Genomic DNA, 19,760 nt, shown 5'->3' with positions numbered 1-19,760 from the left:
GGGCGAGCGTTCCGCTGCAGGGAAGGAGAGTGGAGGGGCGGCGGGGCGGGGAGCCGGGAGGCATGGCGCGGCCCGACGAGGAGGAGGAGGGGCCGGCCGTGGCGCCCGGGCACCCGTTAGCAAAGGGATACCTTCCGGTGCTGAGGGGCGCCCCGGATGGGGAGGCGCGCACGGAGCCGCCTGATGGGCCCGAGGCGGAGAACGGAGGCCCGGGTCACGGCTCCGTGGTCGCGGGAGCTCCGGACGGGCCGCAAGGCCTGCTGGCGGCGGCGGAGGAGGAGGAGACCCAGGCCCGGCTGCTGCCCGCGGGCGGTGGGGAGGACGGCCCGGGCCCCACGCGCTCCCCGCGCACGGCGCTGTCGCCGCGGCGCTTCGTGGTGCTGCTCATCTTCAGCACGTACTCGCTGGTCAACGCCTTCCATTGGATCCAGTACAGCATCATCAGCAACGTGTTCGAGGGCTTCTACGGTGTGTCGGCGCTGCACATCAACTGGCTGTCCATGGTGTACATGCTGGCCTACGTGCCCCTCATTTTCCCGGCCACCTGGCTGCTGGACACGCGAGGACTGCGGCTCACGGCGCTGCTGGGCTCCGGCCTCAACGGCCTGGGCGCCTGGGTCAAGTGCGGCAGCGTGCAGCGGCACCTCTTCTGGGTCACCATGCTGGGGCAGAGTCTGTGCTCCGTGGCCCAGGTCTTCATTCTAGGCTTGCCCTCTCGCATCGCCTCGGTGTGGTTTGGACCCAAGGAGGTGTCGACGGCTTGTGCCACCGCGGTGCTGGGCAACCAGGTAAAGACTGGAACGAATAGACATTAGGATCCTCTTAAGGACGGTAGGAAGCCATAGGCGGGGCTGAGCCCACGGTTGGTGGGTAAGGTGCCTACCGTAGAAGCGTTAAGACTGAGCTCCAGCACCACGTGGCATGGTGGCTCCAGGTTGTATTTCCAGCCAGCACTGACAGGTGAGGAGGACAGCTCCTGAAAAAGGACGCCCGAGGTTGCCCTCTGGCTTACTTACACACAGGCGCGCCTGGACGCGCTGACAGTGAAGGAGATCTCATAGGTATTTTTGTCATCACTGCAGAAGGAAAGTGTTGAGTTCTGTGACGTTTGTTTCCATATTGAATGTCCTTGGAACAGTCCCGATTTAAGTGTATTAGCAGTGAGCCCAGCCTGGTACACACTGAACAGGCGAAAGTGAGTGTTCAATAAATGTCTTGGTGATAAAGACTTGGCAATATTACTGAGTCCAGTTATTAGTTCTTAATAAGTCAGGCAGTGCTGCAAATCACTGACTCTGGAATGGCTAGTGGTTTAATTAGCCGAGGCTCCCTTAAGAAACGGCCTTGTTTCCCCTACCATGATAAATTCAAATGCCACCAGAATTCCAGACGCAATACTAGGCAAAAGGTGTGTGGCAGACTTCAAACTCTTGAGAATCCTGCTTCAGCCTCCCAAATGCAGGAATGAGCCACCCACTCTGATGTTTGCATTTGTTAATTTCAGGGTCGTTCCCTTATTGTAGCTTAAACTCTTAGTAGAGGGCACCTGTGACACCGGGTACTTTGTCACCGCCGTAAATGTCACCATTGTAAAGGATAGTTAGTATTCATTCAATTGAAGGAAATCTAGTTAAAATCATCCACACCCCTTTATACATATATTGCTACATGCAGCTATGTAACCAGAAAATGTTTCTTTTTCTTTTCTTCCTCCCTTTCTGTGTGTAACAGCCCTGGCTGTCCTGGAACTCACTCTGTAGACCAGGCTGGCCTCCAAGTCACAGAGATCCTCCTCCCACCTCTGTCTCCTGAGTGCTGGGGTTAAAGGTGTGCGCCACCACTGCTGAGCGAAAATGTTACTTTCTTACTTCCAAGTCTCAATGGGATCAAGATCATGGTTTAAAACACCCCAAAAGACTGTGTGTGCTTATTTTGTTAGACTTACTTGCTTTCTCTAAGACGGTAGAAGGGCCACTTAAACTATAATTGCTGTGCATTCAAAATAATTTATTACTGATATTTTAGTTGTTTCTTTATATTTGGATAGTAGATGTTTTCTTAAGATATTTTTTGTTTCAAAATTATATTCAAGATTATGCTTCATTGACCATAATAAAAATATTATCAGCTCTTTATCTATGAAGCATCAATTTTTATGGATAATAAAGGGAACACTTATAGGTGCCTTCCCTCCTCTTAGCAGCACATTTCTGGCTTTTCCTGTAGCCTCCTCAGTGTTCCCATTCCTTCCTTGGTGCCTGTAACTGTGCAGTTATGACCAAATAAGCATTTTTCAGTCTCATTTATGGAGTGATCATGCATAATGATATTCAGAAGCATTATGCAGTCACTAAGAGCTTGGTAACATTAAAGTGACTTATGTGCATATGCCATTCAACTTAATATCATAAGGTTAGGAACTATTAGTTTTCCCACTTGTTAGATAGGGAAATTGAAACTTTAAGGAATGAAATCATTTTCCAAAGGTAATAATACTGCTTGTTCACGTGTCTGTCTGGTTCCTGAATGGTAGTTTTTAACTTTTTAGGTCTCCAGAGAGAACCAGAGTACTTTAAAAAATATAAAGTGTTTACTATAAGTTACAAAACCTTTGTCATGTGTCTTTGGCTTCTTAAACAGTGTCAAACTTGCACTTGCACAAGGACCTTTGCAGAAACATTCCTTCCCCATGCTTAGAATTTTCTTCCTGTTCAGATTACGTGATTACACACTTACAGCCACTCAGCTCTCAAGTCAATTTGATTAGCCAGTTGCTTTCCTGATTCCATGTGGAGTTACTTTCTTACTGCATCATTACATTTTCTCTCTCCATGTAGCATTTATCACTGTCTCATGTTTATTGCTCATATATTGACAAATATACATGTTTTATGCTCATTACTGTCCATTTTTTCATTTCATTTCCTGAGTAACTTTCCATCTCTCTTTGTAATTTAATTTTTTAAAAATTTTTATATGCATTGGTGTTTGACCTGCATGTTTTTGTGAGGGAGTTGGATCCACTGGAACTTGAATCACAGATAGTTGTGAGCTGCCATGTGGGTGCTGGGGATTGAACTCAGATCCTCTGGAAGAGCAGCCAGTGCTCTTAAGCCCTGAGCCATCTCTCCAGCCCCCACATCCCTTTGTAATTACTTGTTTGCCTTCTTTCTTTGAATGTCTTCCTGTGTGTGTGTGTGTGTGTGTGCGTGTGTAATGTATGTATACAGGTGTGCAGTAGGAGGGAGATGGTTTGGGTGAGTGCACACTTGGAAACCAGAGGGGGATTTTGGATGCCCGCTGTCTCCCTGTGCCTTGTTCTGTTGAGGAAGAGTCTCTCATAAGCCTGGAGTTGAGGTTTTTCAGCTAGGCTGTCAGCCATCAGGCTCTAGAGAGCACCCTGTCCTCACCCCAAGTGCGGTGGGTGCAGGAGTGCACAGGACCGTGCCAGCTCATTGTGTGGGTGCTGGGATTAGAACTCTGGTCCTTACGCTGTGCAGCAAGTACTCGTCACCACTGAGCCAGCTTGCCAGCCCAGAGTTGCTTTCGATATGGATTTGTCTATGCTGAATATTTTATATAGATGAAATTATATACTGTGTGTCTTTGTGTCTGTCTTAGTTCTCTATCATGTTTTCAAGTACATGGGATAGTACTACATCAGTACTTCATTCCTTCTTACAGATGGATATACTTCATTGTGTGAACATGCCAGATAAATATTTAGGTTATTATCATGTTTTGGGTCTGTGAATGGGGTTGCTGTGTTTGTATATAGTTTATTTGACTATCTGTTTTTAGTTTGGGGGGCATGGACCTACAAGTGGAATGGAAACATCATATTTCAGTTCTGTTTTAAATTTGTGAAGAAATTGCCAAACTATCCATAGTGGCTACTATATCATTTTACATTTGTGCCACAAGGGTTCCAGTTTCTCCCATTCTTGGGAACACTTACTTTCTGTTCTTATAATCACACTCATCCTAGTGGATGTAAGATGGAGTCTCGTGGTAATTTTGATTTGTGTTTCCCTTTACAGCATGATATTGACCTTTTTTTCATATTCTTCTTAGCTATGTATCTTCTTTGGAAAAATGTCTTTTCAAGTCTTTGGCCCATTTATCATTGGGATTCTTATCTCTGTTGTTGGGTTGTAAAAGTTCTTTACTCTGATGCTAGTTCCTTCTTAGATATGATTTGGAAATATTTTCCCCATGTTGTAAGAATTTTTTAATCCCTTATCAGATATAGGAGAGAAGTTTGCCAACAGTTTTCTTTTAACAAAGACATGAGAACAGATTTTTTAGGGTTTACAGTACATCTTTATATGTACTACCGTTTCTCTTTATGTTCTGTTAAATGCCAGCATTTCGTCTTTGTTTCCTATTAATGGCTGTTAACAGGACTGTTTATTTTACAGCTTGGAACTGCAATTGGCTTCTTGTTGCCACCTGTTTTAGTGCCCAACACACAGAATAACACAGACCTTCTGGCTTATAACATCAACACCATGTTTTACGGAACAGCATTCATCTCCACACTTTTATTTTTTTTAACAGTAATTGGTAAGTGACTTGTTCGTCCTAAGCTTAGATAAGTGCATGACAGATGTATGAGGATAACTAACCCTGGAAGTTTGCTGATGGTGTGTCCAGTGCTGTTTATGTTCTCTTCATGCACTGTCTTGCTTGGGTACTGAATGGAACAGCTCTAGGGGTACGTTATGGTCCACTGTACGTTGTCCTCAACATTCTAAAGGGTTTGGAGACTAATCAATCCCATTTACCTTCCTACTAACTCAGCTTGGTAAGCGTTCATCTCAGATATGCTGCCTGGCTTCCCTTCCCATGTTCATCTCTGTGGTGTGCATCTTGTACCTGCCTAGCCTGCAGCCGGTTTTTGTCATGCTTTGAAATGATGCAAGCAGGCTGCCACCTCCCCTCTCACGGGAAATTCCCCCAGGGGTCCCCAGTTTAAGATTAACTGGGTCTAAAATGTTGACCTGTAAGTGATCCTGGGCAGCCTGGAGCTGTTCCGAATTTCAAACTGTGGGAACTGTCTGCTTGTTAGGCCACTTCAGCAAAGCCCGGCTGCCGTCCCTCGTCCCCGCGTCCTCGCCTGGGCCTGTCTTTTGAAGGAGTCAGTCAGAGTCAGCTGCAAGCAGCCATCACCAGCTTGGAAGAAGCTTTGGGAAGGTCTGCTTTTTTTTTTTTTTTAAGTTCATTTTTAAGGGAAAACAATTTTGATTTTAGGGAGAAGATAGGCAAGGAGTATCTAAGATATACTGCTGCTGCCGTAACTAGACTGCCTGCTAGACACTCAGGACCTCTCCGATGGGTTTTATTAGAAAAGGAACTGTGAAGTCCACAGACCATCTTTTAATTAACACTTATCATTAAACCGTGTTATTGTTGGAGGTCTTAGACTTACATATTAAACTTTTACCTTGCTATGATATCAATGAAATCTTCAAATTTTGTGGTCTCCAGATGTGAAGTTGAGTTTCAGAGAAATATCTTCTGGTAACCTGGGTAGGCGAGTGGCAGGACCAGGTATAGGAAGCTCAGCCCACATCTGCAATTTCCCTTGAGGTGATGAACGGAATGTTCTCTTAGTAGCATCTGAAGTATGCTAGTATGTGCAGTTGGCTTCTCATTTTCCATCTTTGCAGTTAGTCAGGGAGTGGCATGTTTCTACTGTGCACATTGCTGAAAAGTTTGTCTTGTACTCTTAGTATTTTAACAGTTTTAAAAGAAATCTGTACTGGTGAGGGAGACTCTTAAATCAGCTTTTCTGGTTGGTGCATTTGGCTTGCTTGACCAAGTACAAAATATTGCTTCTGTACATTTTTAGAGAAATGGATCTTGCACTCACAGTAGGTTTAAGTATAAAGTATCTTTCAATCATTTATGTGTAATCACATAAATCTCGGGCTTCTGTCTTCTTGGATCTTAAGTTGAGCATCTCTTCACAAGAAATGAATAATCAATTATAGAAGACATCTTTATAAAAAGAGCCGGCTGGAGAGACGCTCAGCAGCTAGGAGCACTTGCTGCTCTTGCAGAGGACCCAGGTTATGTCCCCAGCACCCATGTCACCGGTAGCTCACCGCTTCCTGTAATTACAGCTACAGGGGACCTGACTTCTTTCTCTGACCTCTGTGTGCACCGCAGTCACGTGCAGGAAACCCAACACACACACACACACACACACACACACACACTCACACACACACACAATGAAAAGTTAAAATATTTCTAGTTAATTAGTGGAAAGGTAGCTCAGTGGTTAGGAGCACTTGTGCACTTGTTGCTGTTGTAGAGGACTTGGTTTAGTTCCCAGCATTCACATGTAACTAGCTCACGACCATATATAACTCCGGTTCCAGAGACTCTGATGCCCTCTTCTGAGCTCTGTGGACACCAGACACTAATGGTGCACGTATAGACATGCAGGCAAGTCACTCATTCACAGAAAATAAATCCAAAAGTAAAAATAAAATTTTAAAAATAATTCTGTAGTTGAACTTTTTTACATGATATATATGTGTGTGTGTGTGTGTGTGTGTGTGTGTGTGTATAAACTATTACAAATAGGTTTTTTAGTTTCCAAAGACAGATGAAAAACAATGAAATGAGTATGACTATTAGTTTATTATCTTTTGTAGTCTGAGAAATTAAAGTGAGCTACTTATGTATCTAATTAGTTATGGGTGTACTTTTGCCTTATGGGTTGAGAGTGGAGATAGAACTGGAAGTGTAGAAACAATGGAATGAAAAAGCCTTGCTTTCAAGTCTGTTTTAGTGCCCTACATTTTTAGTTTTATGACTCTAGACATAGTATAAAAGCAAAGTAAGAATTAGTCATGGAAGCATCTGCTATCGTCCCAGTATTTGGGGGCTGGAGACAGGAGGATCAGGAGCCCAGGGTTGTCCTTGGCTACGTGAGACCCTGTGTCAAAAAACAAAAAAGATAGCACACCGTCACTGTGGGAGACCTGTGACAGTCAATAGAAAGGCAGCCTGTGTCACCGTACTCAGGGTTTGCCGAGGAAGAAACTGAATTTGGAAACTCTTAAAGCGCCTTGTTTACTAGAAGAGAGGAGGTTACATCCTTCTAAATTCTACTGATAATTACTTAAAAATTCAACCAAATCCATATAATTTATGGCTTTAAATTACAGTTTTTAGTAACATGACACATATTGAACTAATATTCATCAGCCTACCTCAAAGACTTCCTTAAAGGCTCACTTTGTGTGACCTTTCTTGTCCTCGTGGGTTGTGTATATGGATTTATGTGGGAATCTTAGGAACTCTCCATACCTTCCACTGAGTCCACACTGATTCCTCATTCTTGAGGAATTCTGGCCTCTCACATTTGGATGGTAGATGTGCACCAAAACATGGTTGAATACACACCACATGTTGGTTCTTATTAAGCCTCAAGATTCTTTATCAGCACCTGGGAGGCAGAGACAGGTGGATCTCTGTGAGTTGGAGACCAGCCTGGTCTACAGAGTGAGTTCCAGGATAACGAAGGCTACACAGAGAAACCCTGTCTCAAACTGCCACCCTCCAAAAAAGAAAAAAACATTTAATTCAATATTAGTCTTACATAAACAGAAGAATGTATAGGCTAGATGTGTAATTGTACTTTGGATTCTTGTATTCACGATGGCTGTACATGGCTGTAAACTTTTTACTAGAGATGCCTTTTACTTACTTAGTCTATAAATATTTCAAGCTCTTGAGACAAAGTCTGATTTTTTAAGTGAATATTGTATTTACTTATTTTTTTATTTTTGGTTTCTCTATGTAGCTCTGACTGTCCTGGAACTCACTATGAAGACCAGGCTGGCTTTGAACTCACAGAGATCCACCTGCCTCTGCATTCCAAGTGCTGGGATTAAAGACATGCACCACCAAGTTCCACTCTAAGTGAATATTTTTCAAATAATACAATACATTTTATATAACAACACTTGATAATTGTAAAATTTCACATATTTTATGTGATCTTTACAGCAGCTTGTCATTGTCATTTCCATTTAAAGAATGAGAACCTAAAACTGAGACATACGTAAGACAGGGCAGAGGCAGAGGTGTATTTACAGTCTGCCTGCGTCTCCCACAGTGACAAAAGGGCTCTGAGCAGCCCGGGTTTACTCTTTCTTCTTCCAAGGAGGAGCTGCGTGAACTCAGTGCTCTGCAAGCTTTTGATGACTTTGTGTGTCTAATGCCAGGTGGAGAGGAGCTGCTATTTGAGGTTAATAAACAGTTCTTTTATTGGCACAGATTTTTAGTGGAAAAAAAAGAGTTCCCCATTTCAAAGGAAAAAAAGAAAGGCCTTATTTCCTGCTTTGAGATAGATACACAGCATAAAAAGGTCATAGACAGATGACCTTTTGTTCCTGCTTTTCTTCATGTAGCACTGAGTCTGACCTTTCAGCGGTGTGTGGCTGGGAGGTACAGGTTACATTTGCCAAGAGATCAGTTCATCTCTCCGAAACTTGAGAATGATACTTGTATTCAGAAAATCAATCTGAGTGGAGCTAAAGACCGATGAGGATTGTTTTTAATGTATGTGAGTTTTTAATCCATATTTGGTTCATTTGGATTTGTTTTGCTATAGTAAATTAAAACCTAGATATTTAGGACTTGCTAGAAACTAGACTACAATTACTTATAGTCTGAAACCTTGATTTACTACTGTGAAAGTTTTGTGTTACCAATGCTAATAAAGAGAAATATTTCCTATCCGACTAGGACACAGAGAGACTTGCAGGACAGACTCGAGGCCTCCTAACAGTGCAAGGATCAGATAGGGAGGAAGGAAGAGGAAGAATTGCGGCAGCTAAAGGTTTTGTGCCCACCAGGCTCCAATGTAAGGATGCTACGAATAAGTGCCGATGAGTTCTGTCCCTCTTGCTCTAGTTCTGAGCTCTGAAATAGAAGTATACTGAGTTTGGTTTTAGTTACATCATAATTTTTTTTCCAACAAAAACTTTAACTTTTTGTTTTTATCAGCAAATAGAGAAATGACTCATAATAATTTGTGGGGGTTGCAAGGATTGTTTCTTCCCTGGTAACTCTCAAATATGTCTGTGTATTGGGAATGTTGGGATTTTTGTGTTTAGTGTAGGGTCTCATATTCTATCCTACAGATTCTGCTTGTTAACCCTTGTATAGAGTCTCAAAACCAGTATTAATTTTAAATTTTTAAATGAGTCCACTTGACAACCAGAGACACCAGACCTAATCCCCTTCAAATTGAAAATAAAACAGGCCTCTTCCAACCAAGAAGAAATTGTTTTGAAAGGGAGAAGGAAAAAGAGGAAATGGAAAAGTGATGAGCGGCAGGGAGTGGGGGTTTGTGCTGTGTAAAGGTCAGTGCTCCGAGAGGAGAGACGGGAGGAGGAGGGCAGAAATTATGGTCTTAGAAAACGTGCCTTTGCCCCTGTGCTTCCCTTTTGCTTTTTGAATTTACTTGTTAATTGTAAAGCACATTTTCATGAATTGTCTGATCAGTGACATGTACATCTGGGATCTATGATTATAGAAACATGTGTGACTCTTGATACCTGGGAAGGTCACTGAATCCAAGCATTTATCTCTTCCAAGGGACTGAATTTAAAAGTGAAATCCTTAATGTAGTAAATATTGATCTTGATTATTGAAAATGGAGCAATCAATGGGCAAAGGTGGTCTCATTGCCAGTGATTTTTCAGCTCCAATGAATTGGCCAAATCTCTGAGTTTTAGTTCAGAGAGCTAAAAGGATAATGCCAAATTATTCTTCACTTAGAAGTCAGTAAAGCTAAAAAACAACCTTGCTATACAAAACTTTGACTGCCTCTTTAGTCCTAAACTAAATTCTGTTCTCTCACTGAGAAAGATGCCATATATTGAATCACATGAGGTGTGTGGGTATAATATACGTGAGTTAGTCATATGTAATCCTTTTCACACATGTTTCCAGTGTTCAAGGAAAGGCCTCTGTTACCACCAAGTCAGGCTCAGGCAGCTCTGAGAGACAGTCCTCCTGCGGAGTACTCCTACAAGACTTCTATCTGGAACCTCTTCAGAAACATCCCCTTTGTTCTCCTGCTGATCAGTTATGGTAAGTGGCACTGTGTTCACTGGTGGCCATGGACACCTTTAAGCACTGTAGATTCTTTTTTATTGAAACTAGTGGCTTGAATATTAATGAGGTTGGTCCATGAACTTCATAGCTTAATGATGAACTTAAGTTTTGCCTAAAGGGTTTTTTTTTTTTTAATGTTTTTAAATAGAAAAAAAAAAAGCAGATCTCAGAAGTACTGCATGCTTTTTTGAGTCCTGGTAGAGTGTTACATCTAGAATGTAGAAGTTCTGCCTGCAGATATATTTAGAGAAACCCATTCTTGTGTTTAGGAGTAAAATCTTAATATCAACTGCAGTCTTATTTTAAATATTGAAAACCTGGGGGAGGAGTGTTAAATGTCTACTGATAACAGGTAACTGAATTGAAATAGATTAACACTATGGACTATTACACAGTAGAGAAAAATCAATGAACTAGAATGAAAGTGTCACCATGAACCACAAAACAAACAGTTGAGTGGTAAGACCAAGTTATAGATGATGTGGAATAATTCTAATTATTCATGAATACACACATGAAATTAAAAACTCCCAAGATCAAGATAGGAGTACTTTTGGAAAAGAAAGTATAGAAGTGGGAAAATTGAAGCAAAGATCAGTGATGAGAGAGTATGTTATTCACTGTGGTCTGTAGTCAGAAACGTCTCCAGTCCTGCCTTGCCCCGCAGTCCTGACGAATCTCTTCTCCCCAGGTCCCGCAGCTGCTTATGAAATAATCCCTCAGAGGCTCATATGAATTACAAACTGTGCGGCCTATGGCTTCAGCTTCTTGCTAGCCAGCTCTTTCATCTTAAATTAACCCATTCCTACAAGTCTATGTACATACGTACATGGCTGTGCTGTTATGGGTCTGCTGGCATCTTGTTGCTCCTTTGGCAGCAGGCTCGAATCTCTACTGACTTCGACCTTCTTTCTCTGTATCTGCTTGGATTTCCCACCAGGCTGTAAGCTTTCTTGCCATAGGCCAAAACAGCTTTATTTATTATCCAATGGGAGCCACACAAATTCACAGCATGTAGAAAGACACCCCACAGCAGTGGTCTTTGTGTGCTTGAATATTTAATAGTAAAAGAGAATGAATAGTAAATTAAATCTCAGCTATGTTACCAATCCCGTGTCTTTGAGGAAGTGCACACGAGGGTTTGAGACTGCACATGTGATTCCTGATGACAATCTGTTGAGATTCTTTCGTGTTCTTTTATTCTCTTAGGAATTGCCTTGTAAGTTTTTGATTCAAGTGTCAGGTCTCTGAAACAAGCGTTCTGTTATGCTGTTAATGATGAAGGGTTTCTTTTTCTTAAGACTTGGTTGGTTGGTTTTGTTTGGTGGGGTGTGGTGCTGTGATGCTAGGAATCAAACCAAGGGTCTTGTGTATACTAGGCAAACGCTGCCATTGAGCCCTGTCTCACTTTTCATCACCACTGACTATGGTTTATGGTACATGCACAGGAAAGGTTGCTTGAATGTTTGCCATATGCAGAGTTGCATGTGGTGATCTACATGCCTGAATCAAAATAATGTGTTGTAACAAAATCCTAGTTTCCATTTCTGTTGCTACAACAAAATGCCCAGTGCTGGATATTTTATAAAGAAAAGAGGTGTATTTATCTCATATCTTTGGAAAGATCAAGACCAGGTAGCCATATCTGCTTAGTCTTTGGCAAGGAACTTGGGAGCATCATGACAGGGATAAAATATGACTTTGTGCCAAGTAGACCAAGGTGTTTGGTGGCCTTATTTTATAACAGCCTTCTTCACTAATAACTGACTTACTCCATGAGACCTAAATGAATCTTTCTGAGGAGCCCCTGGGCCTCACCTCATTGTTTTAGGTCCCACCTCTTAAAGGTTCCATCACCTTTGACCCACCTATGGTGGAGACCAGGATTCCAGCACAGATCTCTAATAAATCTGGTATTAAATCCATCTGTCTATCTTCTAAAAGGCAACAGTGGTGGTGTTTAGTCTTCTTGACTGTCTGAGAACATTACATTTTATACATATTGCATAGCATTCCGTGTTATTTCATGGAATGATGAACTTTTTTTTCTTTATAGGTATTATGACTGGAGCATTTTATTCAGTTTCAACATTATTAAATCAAATGATATTGACACATTATGAGGTAAGCTTTGTTTTGTTTTCTGAAACAGAGTCTTGCAATGGAACATTGGCTGGTCTAGAACTCATTATGTAGACCAGGCTAGCCTGGAACTTGAGATGGTTTTCCTGCTTCTGTCTCCCCAATGCTGGGATTACAGGCATGGGCCACCATCTGCTTTTATATTGTATGCTTGACCAAGACTTTTCCTTTAACAATATAATTTGCATTAGTGTGGTTCTAAAATGACGGATTATGGCCTTGTTAATGCAAAAGATTTATATCTGTTGTTTTTTTTTAAAGGCAGCATTCCATCTACAACTAAGAGGTGGAAAAAAAGCTGAATAAAGCTGTTTAGGCACAGAAGGCAGATGGGTCTCACAGTTAGAGCAGAGAGGCCAGATTCCTGAGTTGTCAATATGATCCCTGGTGTATCACACCAATCTAGTTTGTTCTGGTCTCCTGGACTTAGTGTGTAAACTCAGTCCAAAATCACTAGCTCCCATACTTTTATTAAGCGTATTTAACCTAATTTGCAAAACACACATTGAAAGTAAATATTATTAGCATTGTGACAAAACCTTAATTTGGTTATATGGAAAAACACAAAACCTTTTAAAGGATGTAAGCTTAGACATCGAGGTCAGACTGGCCTCTCTCTTAAAAAGGAGCTGGCACCTTTACTGTGTAAAAGTGTTGCCCTTACCTTTCTCTATGCACATGTATAAATGATTTCAAAGTCTTAACAGAAAGTAAATACAACTATGGAGTATCCAGGAAATGTCTCCTTTTTACTTCTTTCATTATTTTATATTCACTTTTACTGATTCTGTTGTTTTAAAATAGAATGCCTTCAATAAACCATCCTCTCCAAAAACACACCTCTATCCCATGTAATGAATCTTCCTATTGTGTGCTTAATTTTAATAATTATTTCTGCTAACTATGTAAGTGTATGGGAATGTGAACCACCTGCTTGAATTAGAAATATCTGATTATCAAATTGTTTTAGAGAGAAGAGGTGAATGCTGGAAGAATTGGGCTAACGCTGGTGGTAGCTGGAATGGTGGGCTCTATTCTTTGTGGCTTATGGCTGGATTACACCAAAACCTACAAGTAAGTTACAGTAGATATGTGCATGATACGTAAGTAAAGATACACTGATTTTAAAGAATGGGGTTTCACTAGGTAGCTCGAGCTGGCTTGGAGCTCCATCTTGCCATAGCTGCCGAACTGCCAGGATGCCAGCGTGACCCACCATGTGTAACTGAGACTTGGAGCATTTCAGTGATCTGCCTGCATGAATGCTTTACAGATCTTCCCAGCCCTTTGTAGCTTGTTTCTATCTGAAAAGAGCCCTCCCAGGGAAGCACCAGGTTCCCAACAAACTTTATCTTGTCTTTTTTATGTTATAAACTTTAAAAAAAGTTTTTTTCTATGGGAAGATTATTGTTGAGCTAGCCACATTATCCACTGATGAGAAGGCATGATTTGTGATAGCCAGCCACATTTTTCTCTGTACCCTAGGGCAATCAGAAGGGAACCATTAATTATTTTGTCTTTGTTTTAGGCAGACGACTCTGATCGTGTACATCCTGTCTTTCATTGGGATGCTTATATTTACTTTCACGCTGGACCTTGGGTACATCATTGTGGTGTTTGTCACTGGGGGCTTCCTTGGGTAAGTGTCAAGTGTGTAAAAGAAATTACACCCTGCTCCTACGACTTGGAAGGACTGTGTAAAAAGCCCTCCAAAAGTTCTTTTGATATTTAAATTAAACTCTAAAAGTTCCATTATGTACATATAAATGTATAATTCCTCAGAACTATAACAAAAAAGTTTAAGATATTTTGGTATGCTGTTGGTGAAAAATAGATGAGCCTCATCTGGCAGGTGGCTGCCCTCTCCTAACCCACCTGTCTTGTGGTCTTGCTCTCCTAGTTTCTTCATGACCGGTTACCTCCCTCTGGGCTTTGAGTTTGCTGTTGAGATCACTTACCCTGAGTCTGAGGGCACATCCTCTGGACTCCTCAATGCTGCTGCACAGGTAATCCTGCTTTTTCCTAACCCAAGACAGTTAACCAAGTGTGGTGATAGTGATCTCAAGCACTTGATAAGCAGGGGCAGGGGGATCAGGAGGTCAAGGCCAGTGTTAGCTACATAGTGTGTTTGAGGCCAGCCTGGCTACATGAGCCTCTTGTCTCAAAAAAACAGAACAAACAAAACCACAAAAAACAAGGTGATTCCTATGGCCAGCAAGCAGTGAGCTTGGCCTGACTTTGTGGTTTAATTATCCTGACTTTCAGTGGTTATTTCTAGAAGCCAGATCATAAGGAAAGTCAGTTAAGGCAGGCTCTGTGGGGAATGTGTACTTGTTTTAAAAGAGCAAACTTAATAAAACTCATTTCACGAATTTTATCTTAGATATTTGGAATTTTATTCACATTGGCTCAAGGAAAGCTCATGTCCGACTACACACCTCAAGCAGGAAACATTTTTCTCTGTGCCTGGATGTTCTTAGGCATCATTTTGACAGGTAAGGCTGAGTGCGTGCAGCCTGTTGTCTGTGTTCAGTTTTGTGCATTGCTGCTTCATGGTGTTGCAGAACTCTGACGTTAAGAATGAAATAAGAAGTGGAACACAGTTTTCTTCTCAGGATGTGAGTCTGTCCTTTCAGTTTGGTGGGTCCAAATTTAATACCATTACTGTGCATAAAAGACAGTGCTGGGTCTGGGGAGGCGGCTCACCGCACCCAGTTCAATCCCCAGCACCCAAATGGTTGCTCACAGTAGTCTAGCTCTGGTTCCAGAGGATCTGATGTCCTCTTCTGGCCGCCTCTGGCACTGCACAGACACAAATGCAGGCCACACGCCCATATACATAAAATAAAAAGAACCCTGTAGCCAGAGTTTTCCTGCCTTGCCCACAGTCAGGACAAATCTTTGTCACCCGCCAGTCCCACAGCAGCTCAGACCCAACCAAGTAAACACAGAGACTTATATTGCTTCACACTGTATGGCCATGGCAGGCTTCTTGCTAACTGTTCTTATATCTTAAATTAATCCATTTCCACAAATCTATACCCTGCCACATGGCTCGTGGCTTACCGGCGTCTTCACATGCTGCTTATCCTGGCGGCGGCTGGCAGTGACTCCTTCTGTCTTCCTGTTCTTTTATTTCTCCTCTCTGTTAGTCCCGCCTATACTTCCTGCCTAGCCACGGCCAATCAGGTTTTATTTATTGACCAACCAGAGCAACTTGACATACAGACCATTCCACAGCACAGCCAAGTGCAGACCATCTCAGACACCTGCACTCAGGCCCGTGGTCCTAATCATCCTCTATGCGGACCTGCTGGGTAAAGTCACGAGGAACCCAAGAACGAGCTCCCACAGGACATACAGAACATCCCACAGCAGAACCCTTTTTAAAAAATTATAAAAATTGTATTAATTATTTATCTTGTGTGTCTTTATCACCTTCCACTTGTACATGTGGGCATCTTAGATCTCCCAGTGAGAACCAGATTCACTGTGTTCCCACTGTACATACCTGTTTCTCTTATGTTTTCTATTTCAGTTAGCTAGTGCTGTTACCCATTCAACCGCCTAAACAAGGAGATCCGGAAGTCACCATTCTCCCTCCATTACTACACCCCGTTATCCCACCCTGTATTTGTTAGCTGAGGGGTGACTGGTAGTTAAGCTCAACACCAAGGTGTCTTCTCAGCTGCAGCGATGCTATTGGCTGTCACAGCATTGTGCACTGTGTGTTACGTGCTGTATAGAGAAGGAGAAGGTGACCAGTCTGTACCTCTTGTGTTTCTGTTTTAGCATTGATCAAATCTGATCTGAGAAGACACAACATAAACATGGGGCTTACAAACGGTGACATGAAAGCGGTAAGTAGCATTTTTATGGCTGGACTCTTGAGTGTGCGGACGGTAAATGGGAAACCATTCTTGTTTAATCAGTAACTTTTTTTTTGAGTCAGTTCAACAGTTGACTGTTAAATAGCATGTGTTAGATGCGGTACATCCCTCCAATGCCAATTACTTTTGCAGGTGCCAGTTGATAGTCTGATAGATGAGAAACCAAAAGTGGTGATGTCTAAGCAGTCAGAATCTTCACTCTGAAGAGGGGAAGGCACCCGCCCTCAGCGTGGGGATGTGGCATCGTCCTTGGGGAGCTGTGTGAGTGGTGAGGACACTTACTTGGAAAGTATTGGGGGAACTCTGGACTCTGAATATCATTTTGGTTTATTGTTATTAAGCAACATTTTGCTTACATCTCAACACTACCATTTATCTAATATTGTCTGTTTTCAGCTGTGTATTGTGTCTATGAAAGTAACATTTTTGACATTTTTCTCAGGATTTTTTTTTAATGGGGAATTTAGAACCATAAGGCAGGTAAGAGTGTGTGCAGTTCACATGTAAACATGTCCAGTGCATTTCCAGTTAGCTGTCATCTCACTGGAATGGCCACATCAGGAAACTGACCCACTGGAGGACAGGATGGGATCAGGATCCCAGAGAAGTCCTCCGATGTTTCCCATCCTTTATACTCTTGTTATACACTATGTTGGTTCTGTGCCACAAAAAAAAACAAAAAACAAAAAAACAAAAACAAAAAACAGTTGTATGCACAGATTAAATTCGTTACACTCTGGTTAGATGAAGCACATGTAGATCATCTGGAGTTCCTCTCTGTGCTGCCTTCATACAAATACTGTATTTTTCAGTGCAACTTGAAATAGAATACCTTTATTTTTACTCATCTGTGTTACAAGCTAGCTCATGATTTCTTTTCTTTTCTTTCTTTCTTTTTCTTTCTTTTTTTTTTTTTTTTTTTGGAGACAGGGTTTCTCTGTGTAGCCCTGGCTGTCCTGGAATTCACTCTGTAGATCAGGCTGGCCTTGAACTCACAGAGACCCACATGCCTCTGCCTCCCAAGTGCTGAAATTAAAGCCGGTGGTTTCTTATGTCACATCTGTATTTGCCGTGGAGATGCCTAAGACAGGGAGTCTGGGCTAACTTCACAGAGCCCATGTCTCTCTATTCTGCGGAGAGCCCTCGAAATACTAAGTGCTGTGTTCCAGGATCATTTCTCTGACCATCATCCTCTGAGTAATGCCAGCCTTTGCACATGTTCTTGAGTGCTGGGGACAGCTTCTCCTCCACTACAGAGTGTATGTAGAACCACTCTGTGGATATCGTATCTCTTTTACATGCTCAGGGCAAGGAGAATGGGACCAAGTGAGTTTTCACAGTGCCTACCACTGTGTCTTGTTTACAGTGAGAATTAAATGTCATTGATGTTCTGACTCTAAGCATATTGTCATGTCATTTGAGCAACAATAATATTTAAATAGTGTAATTTTATAAATTTTATTAAAAATTTATGTAATATCAAAATGCATGAAGAAAAGCCAATTATGTAATGAATATGTTTGAAGCAAATGCAAGTTTGATTTAGGCAAAATATGCATTGATTTATTTTGATATTATATTATTCTCTTTTATCAAATTACTATAAATTATGTGGAATCTGACACTGGAAAATGTATTGGAAGAACTTAATATCACTCAGCATCAGGAATTCTGGTTTTGTGTCCTTGGTGTTTCTAGCATGGTAACTCTGGACACTTCATTTAACCTCTCTGGCAGAATTTTCATGTCAGTGAAATGAATGCTTTCACTTTGATCTAAAACAGTGGTTCTCAACCTGTGAGTTGCGACCCTTCTGGGAGTTGAACGACCCTTTCACGGGGATTGCATGTCAGATATCCTGCATATCAGATGTTTATATTATGATTCATAACAGTAGCAAAATTACAGTTATGAAGTAGCAATGAAATAATTTTATGGTTGAGGGATCACCACAACATGAGGAACTGAATTAAAAGGTCACAGCATTAGGAAGGTTGAGAATCACTGATCTAAAAGATCTTTCAAAAATATTGTCACTCATCGTGGAGTAGACCACAGGAACTTAGAAATCTAGCTAGAGAACAACTCCATGGACAACTGAATAAACAATGTGATTGCTCCTGTGTAGAGACAGGGGACTTTCAAGTAGCCTTTTAACCTTTGAGTCAGTCTGTAGTAGTTCAGGCAGAATCTGTGTAATCAATAACTTCTTGTGATATTTATGTCACAGGTTAAAAATGACCAAAAACAGTCTCCCCCAACTGTTTCTGTTTTTAAACTGACAGTGCTGTTTACAACAATCATGTGCGTTTTTGCGTCCTGGAGCTTTGAACAAGTCACAGATGGAAGTCATGACTCAATGTCTGAAAGCATGTGTGTGCTTTGTTTGTCACTGTTTGGAAAGGGATAAAGTTTGATGTAATAATGCAAAATGAATTAATGATGTTTTCAGTATTTTAAGTGAATGTTATGGATACTATGTCAGGTGAGAATTTGATATAATTCTGTGTCATGGTTTTAGAAATAGTGATTATCACCTGTGTCAACTTTAGCCAGATGATTTTAGGAACAAAATTAGATGTTCTCAAAAGCTGTTGCATTTGTAAATACTGTGAACATAGCTTTTGTCTTTTGAGAATGTTGGAGAACGTCTTGTGTGAGAAGGTTTGTGTTAGTACCTGGAACAGTGCCTGTGTCTGATGTCTTAATTCCTATTCTTATTTTTGCTATTTTTATAATTTCATTATGTGCTTGTTCTTCATTATTTCATACTTGAAATAAATTTATTTTTTTAATGCTACTCTCATATGTCTTTTAGAAACAAGTTCTGGTGCCTGGTGTATGTGGGAAGTTAGAAAGCGATTATATGATTTTAGAGTGAACCACGGAGGGAAACAAGTCCACTGTGATCAGCACTCAACAGAAAATAAAATATTTTATTTACTTAAATATAATGTGGGAGTAAACTGGGAGAGTGGCTCAGCATCTAGGATGTGTACTGCCCTCGCAGAGGACCTGAGCTTTGTTCCTAACACCCAAATCAGGAATCTCACAGCAGTCCCAGGGATCCAACACCCTCTTATAGCTTGGGTCGGCAACTGCATTCGTGTGTATGTGCCCCACACATGTGCATAATTTAAAATCAAATCTAAAAGCTGGGTGGTGGTGGTGCACACGCTTTAATCCCAGCACTCGGGAGGCAGAGCCAGGCAGATCTCTGTGAGTTCAAGGCCAGCCTGGTCTACAGAGTGAGATCCAGGACAGGCACCAAAACTACACAGAGAAACCCTGTCTCTGGGGAAAAGAAAAAAAAAATCTAAAAAACTCCAAAAAACTTAGGTTGATATCAGCAAGACAGCATTATTCTCAGAAGTATCGTTTCTCACACTCTTCATGGACAGCACTTTTGTTGGGGATCCAGAAATCCAGTGTAGAGGATTCAGCATAGTTCAAGCAGAAAACCTGTGAGTACGAACTCTGAAGAAGGTAAGACAAGCTCACTTTAACCATATTGACCTCACCCATAGTGGCAAATCACAGTGCCAAGAAAAATCCCAGCAGAGAGCACAGAGCAAACACTCA

The 19,760-nt window shown here is 41.5% G+C and overlaps 1 protein-coding gene across 5 annotated transcripts; it reads left to right on the top strand.

Annotated features, from left to right (window-relative positions):
- On the top strand, positions 1 to 18,978 carry Flvcr1 (FLVCR choline and heme transporter 1). 5 transcript variants are annotated; one of them, XM_006972090.4, is made up of 10 exons: positions 19 to 788; positions 4,422 to 4,566; positions 9,982 to 10,122; positions 12,203 to 12,270; positions 13,259 to 13,362; positions 13,817 to 13,927; positions 14,189 to 14,294; positions 14,672 to 14,783; positions 16,081 to 16,148; positions 16,311 to 18,978. In XM_006972090.4, exons 1-10 carry the CDS (start codon positions 63 to 65, stop codon positions 16,380 to 16,382), a joined length of 1,653 nt encoding a protein of 550 aa, XP_006972152.4. In that variant the 5' UTR covers positions 19 to 62; the 3' UTR covers positions 16,383 to 18,978. The 5 variants fall into 5 exon arrangements, 1 of the variants encoding a protein (XP_006972152.4); XR_013043507.1 differs by lacking the exons at positions 12,203 to 12,270; positions 13,259 to 13,362; positions 13,817 to 13,927; ... (2 more) ...; positions 16,081 to 16,148; positions 16,311 to 18,978 and adding an exon at positions 8,770 to 8,887 and having other exon boundaries at positions 1 to 788; positions 9,982 to 10,118; XR_006062218.2 differs by lacking the exons at positions 12,203 to 12,270; positions 13,259 to 13,362; positions 13,817 to 13,927; ... (2 more) ...; positions 16,081 to 16,148; positions 16,311 to 18,978 and adding an exon at positions 5,072 to 5,196 and having other exon boundaries at positions 2 to 788; positions 9,982 to 10,118.
- Positions 18,979 to 19,760: the final 782 nt, after the last annotated feature.

This window comes from Peromyscus maniculatus, chromosome 11, assembly GCF_049852395.1.
Source record: "Peromyscus maniculatus bairdii isolate BWxNUB_F1_BW_parent chromosome 11, HU_Pman_BW_mat_3.1, whole genome shotgun sequence".
Classification (NCBI taxonomy): domain Eukaryota; kingdom Metazoa; phylum Chordata; class Mammalia; order Rodentia; family Cricetidae; genus Peromyscus; species Peromyscus maniculatus.
Note: the sequence above shows the minus strand (reverse complement) of the source record. Positions and strands in the feature narration are given on the sequence as shown.

Excerpts from the sequence above, each read along its gene's own strand:
- Flvcr1 (XM_006972090.4), top strand. The coding sequence starts at position 63 with ATGGCGCGGCCCGACGAGGAGGAGGAGGGGCCGGCCGTGGCGCCCGGG. Across the intron at positions 4,567-9,981 it reads ATTTTTTTTAACAGTAATTG|TGTTCAAGGAAAGGCCTCTG; the intron begins GTAAGTGACTTG and ends ACATGTTTCCAG. Across the intron at positions 16,149-16,310 it reads CAAACGGTGACATGAAAGCG|GTGCCAGTTGATAGTCTGAT; the intron begins GTAAGTAGCATT and ends TTACTTTTGCAG.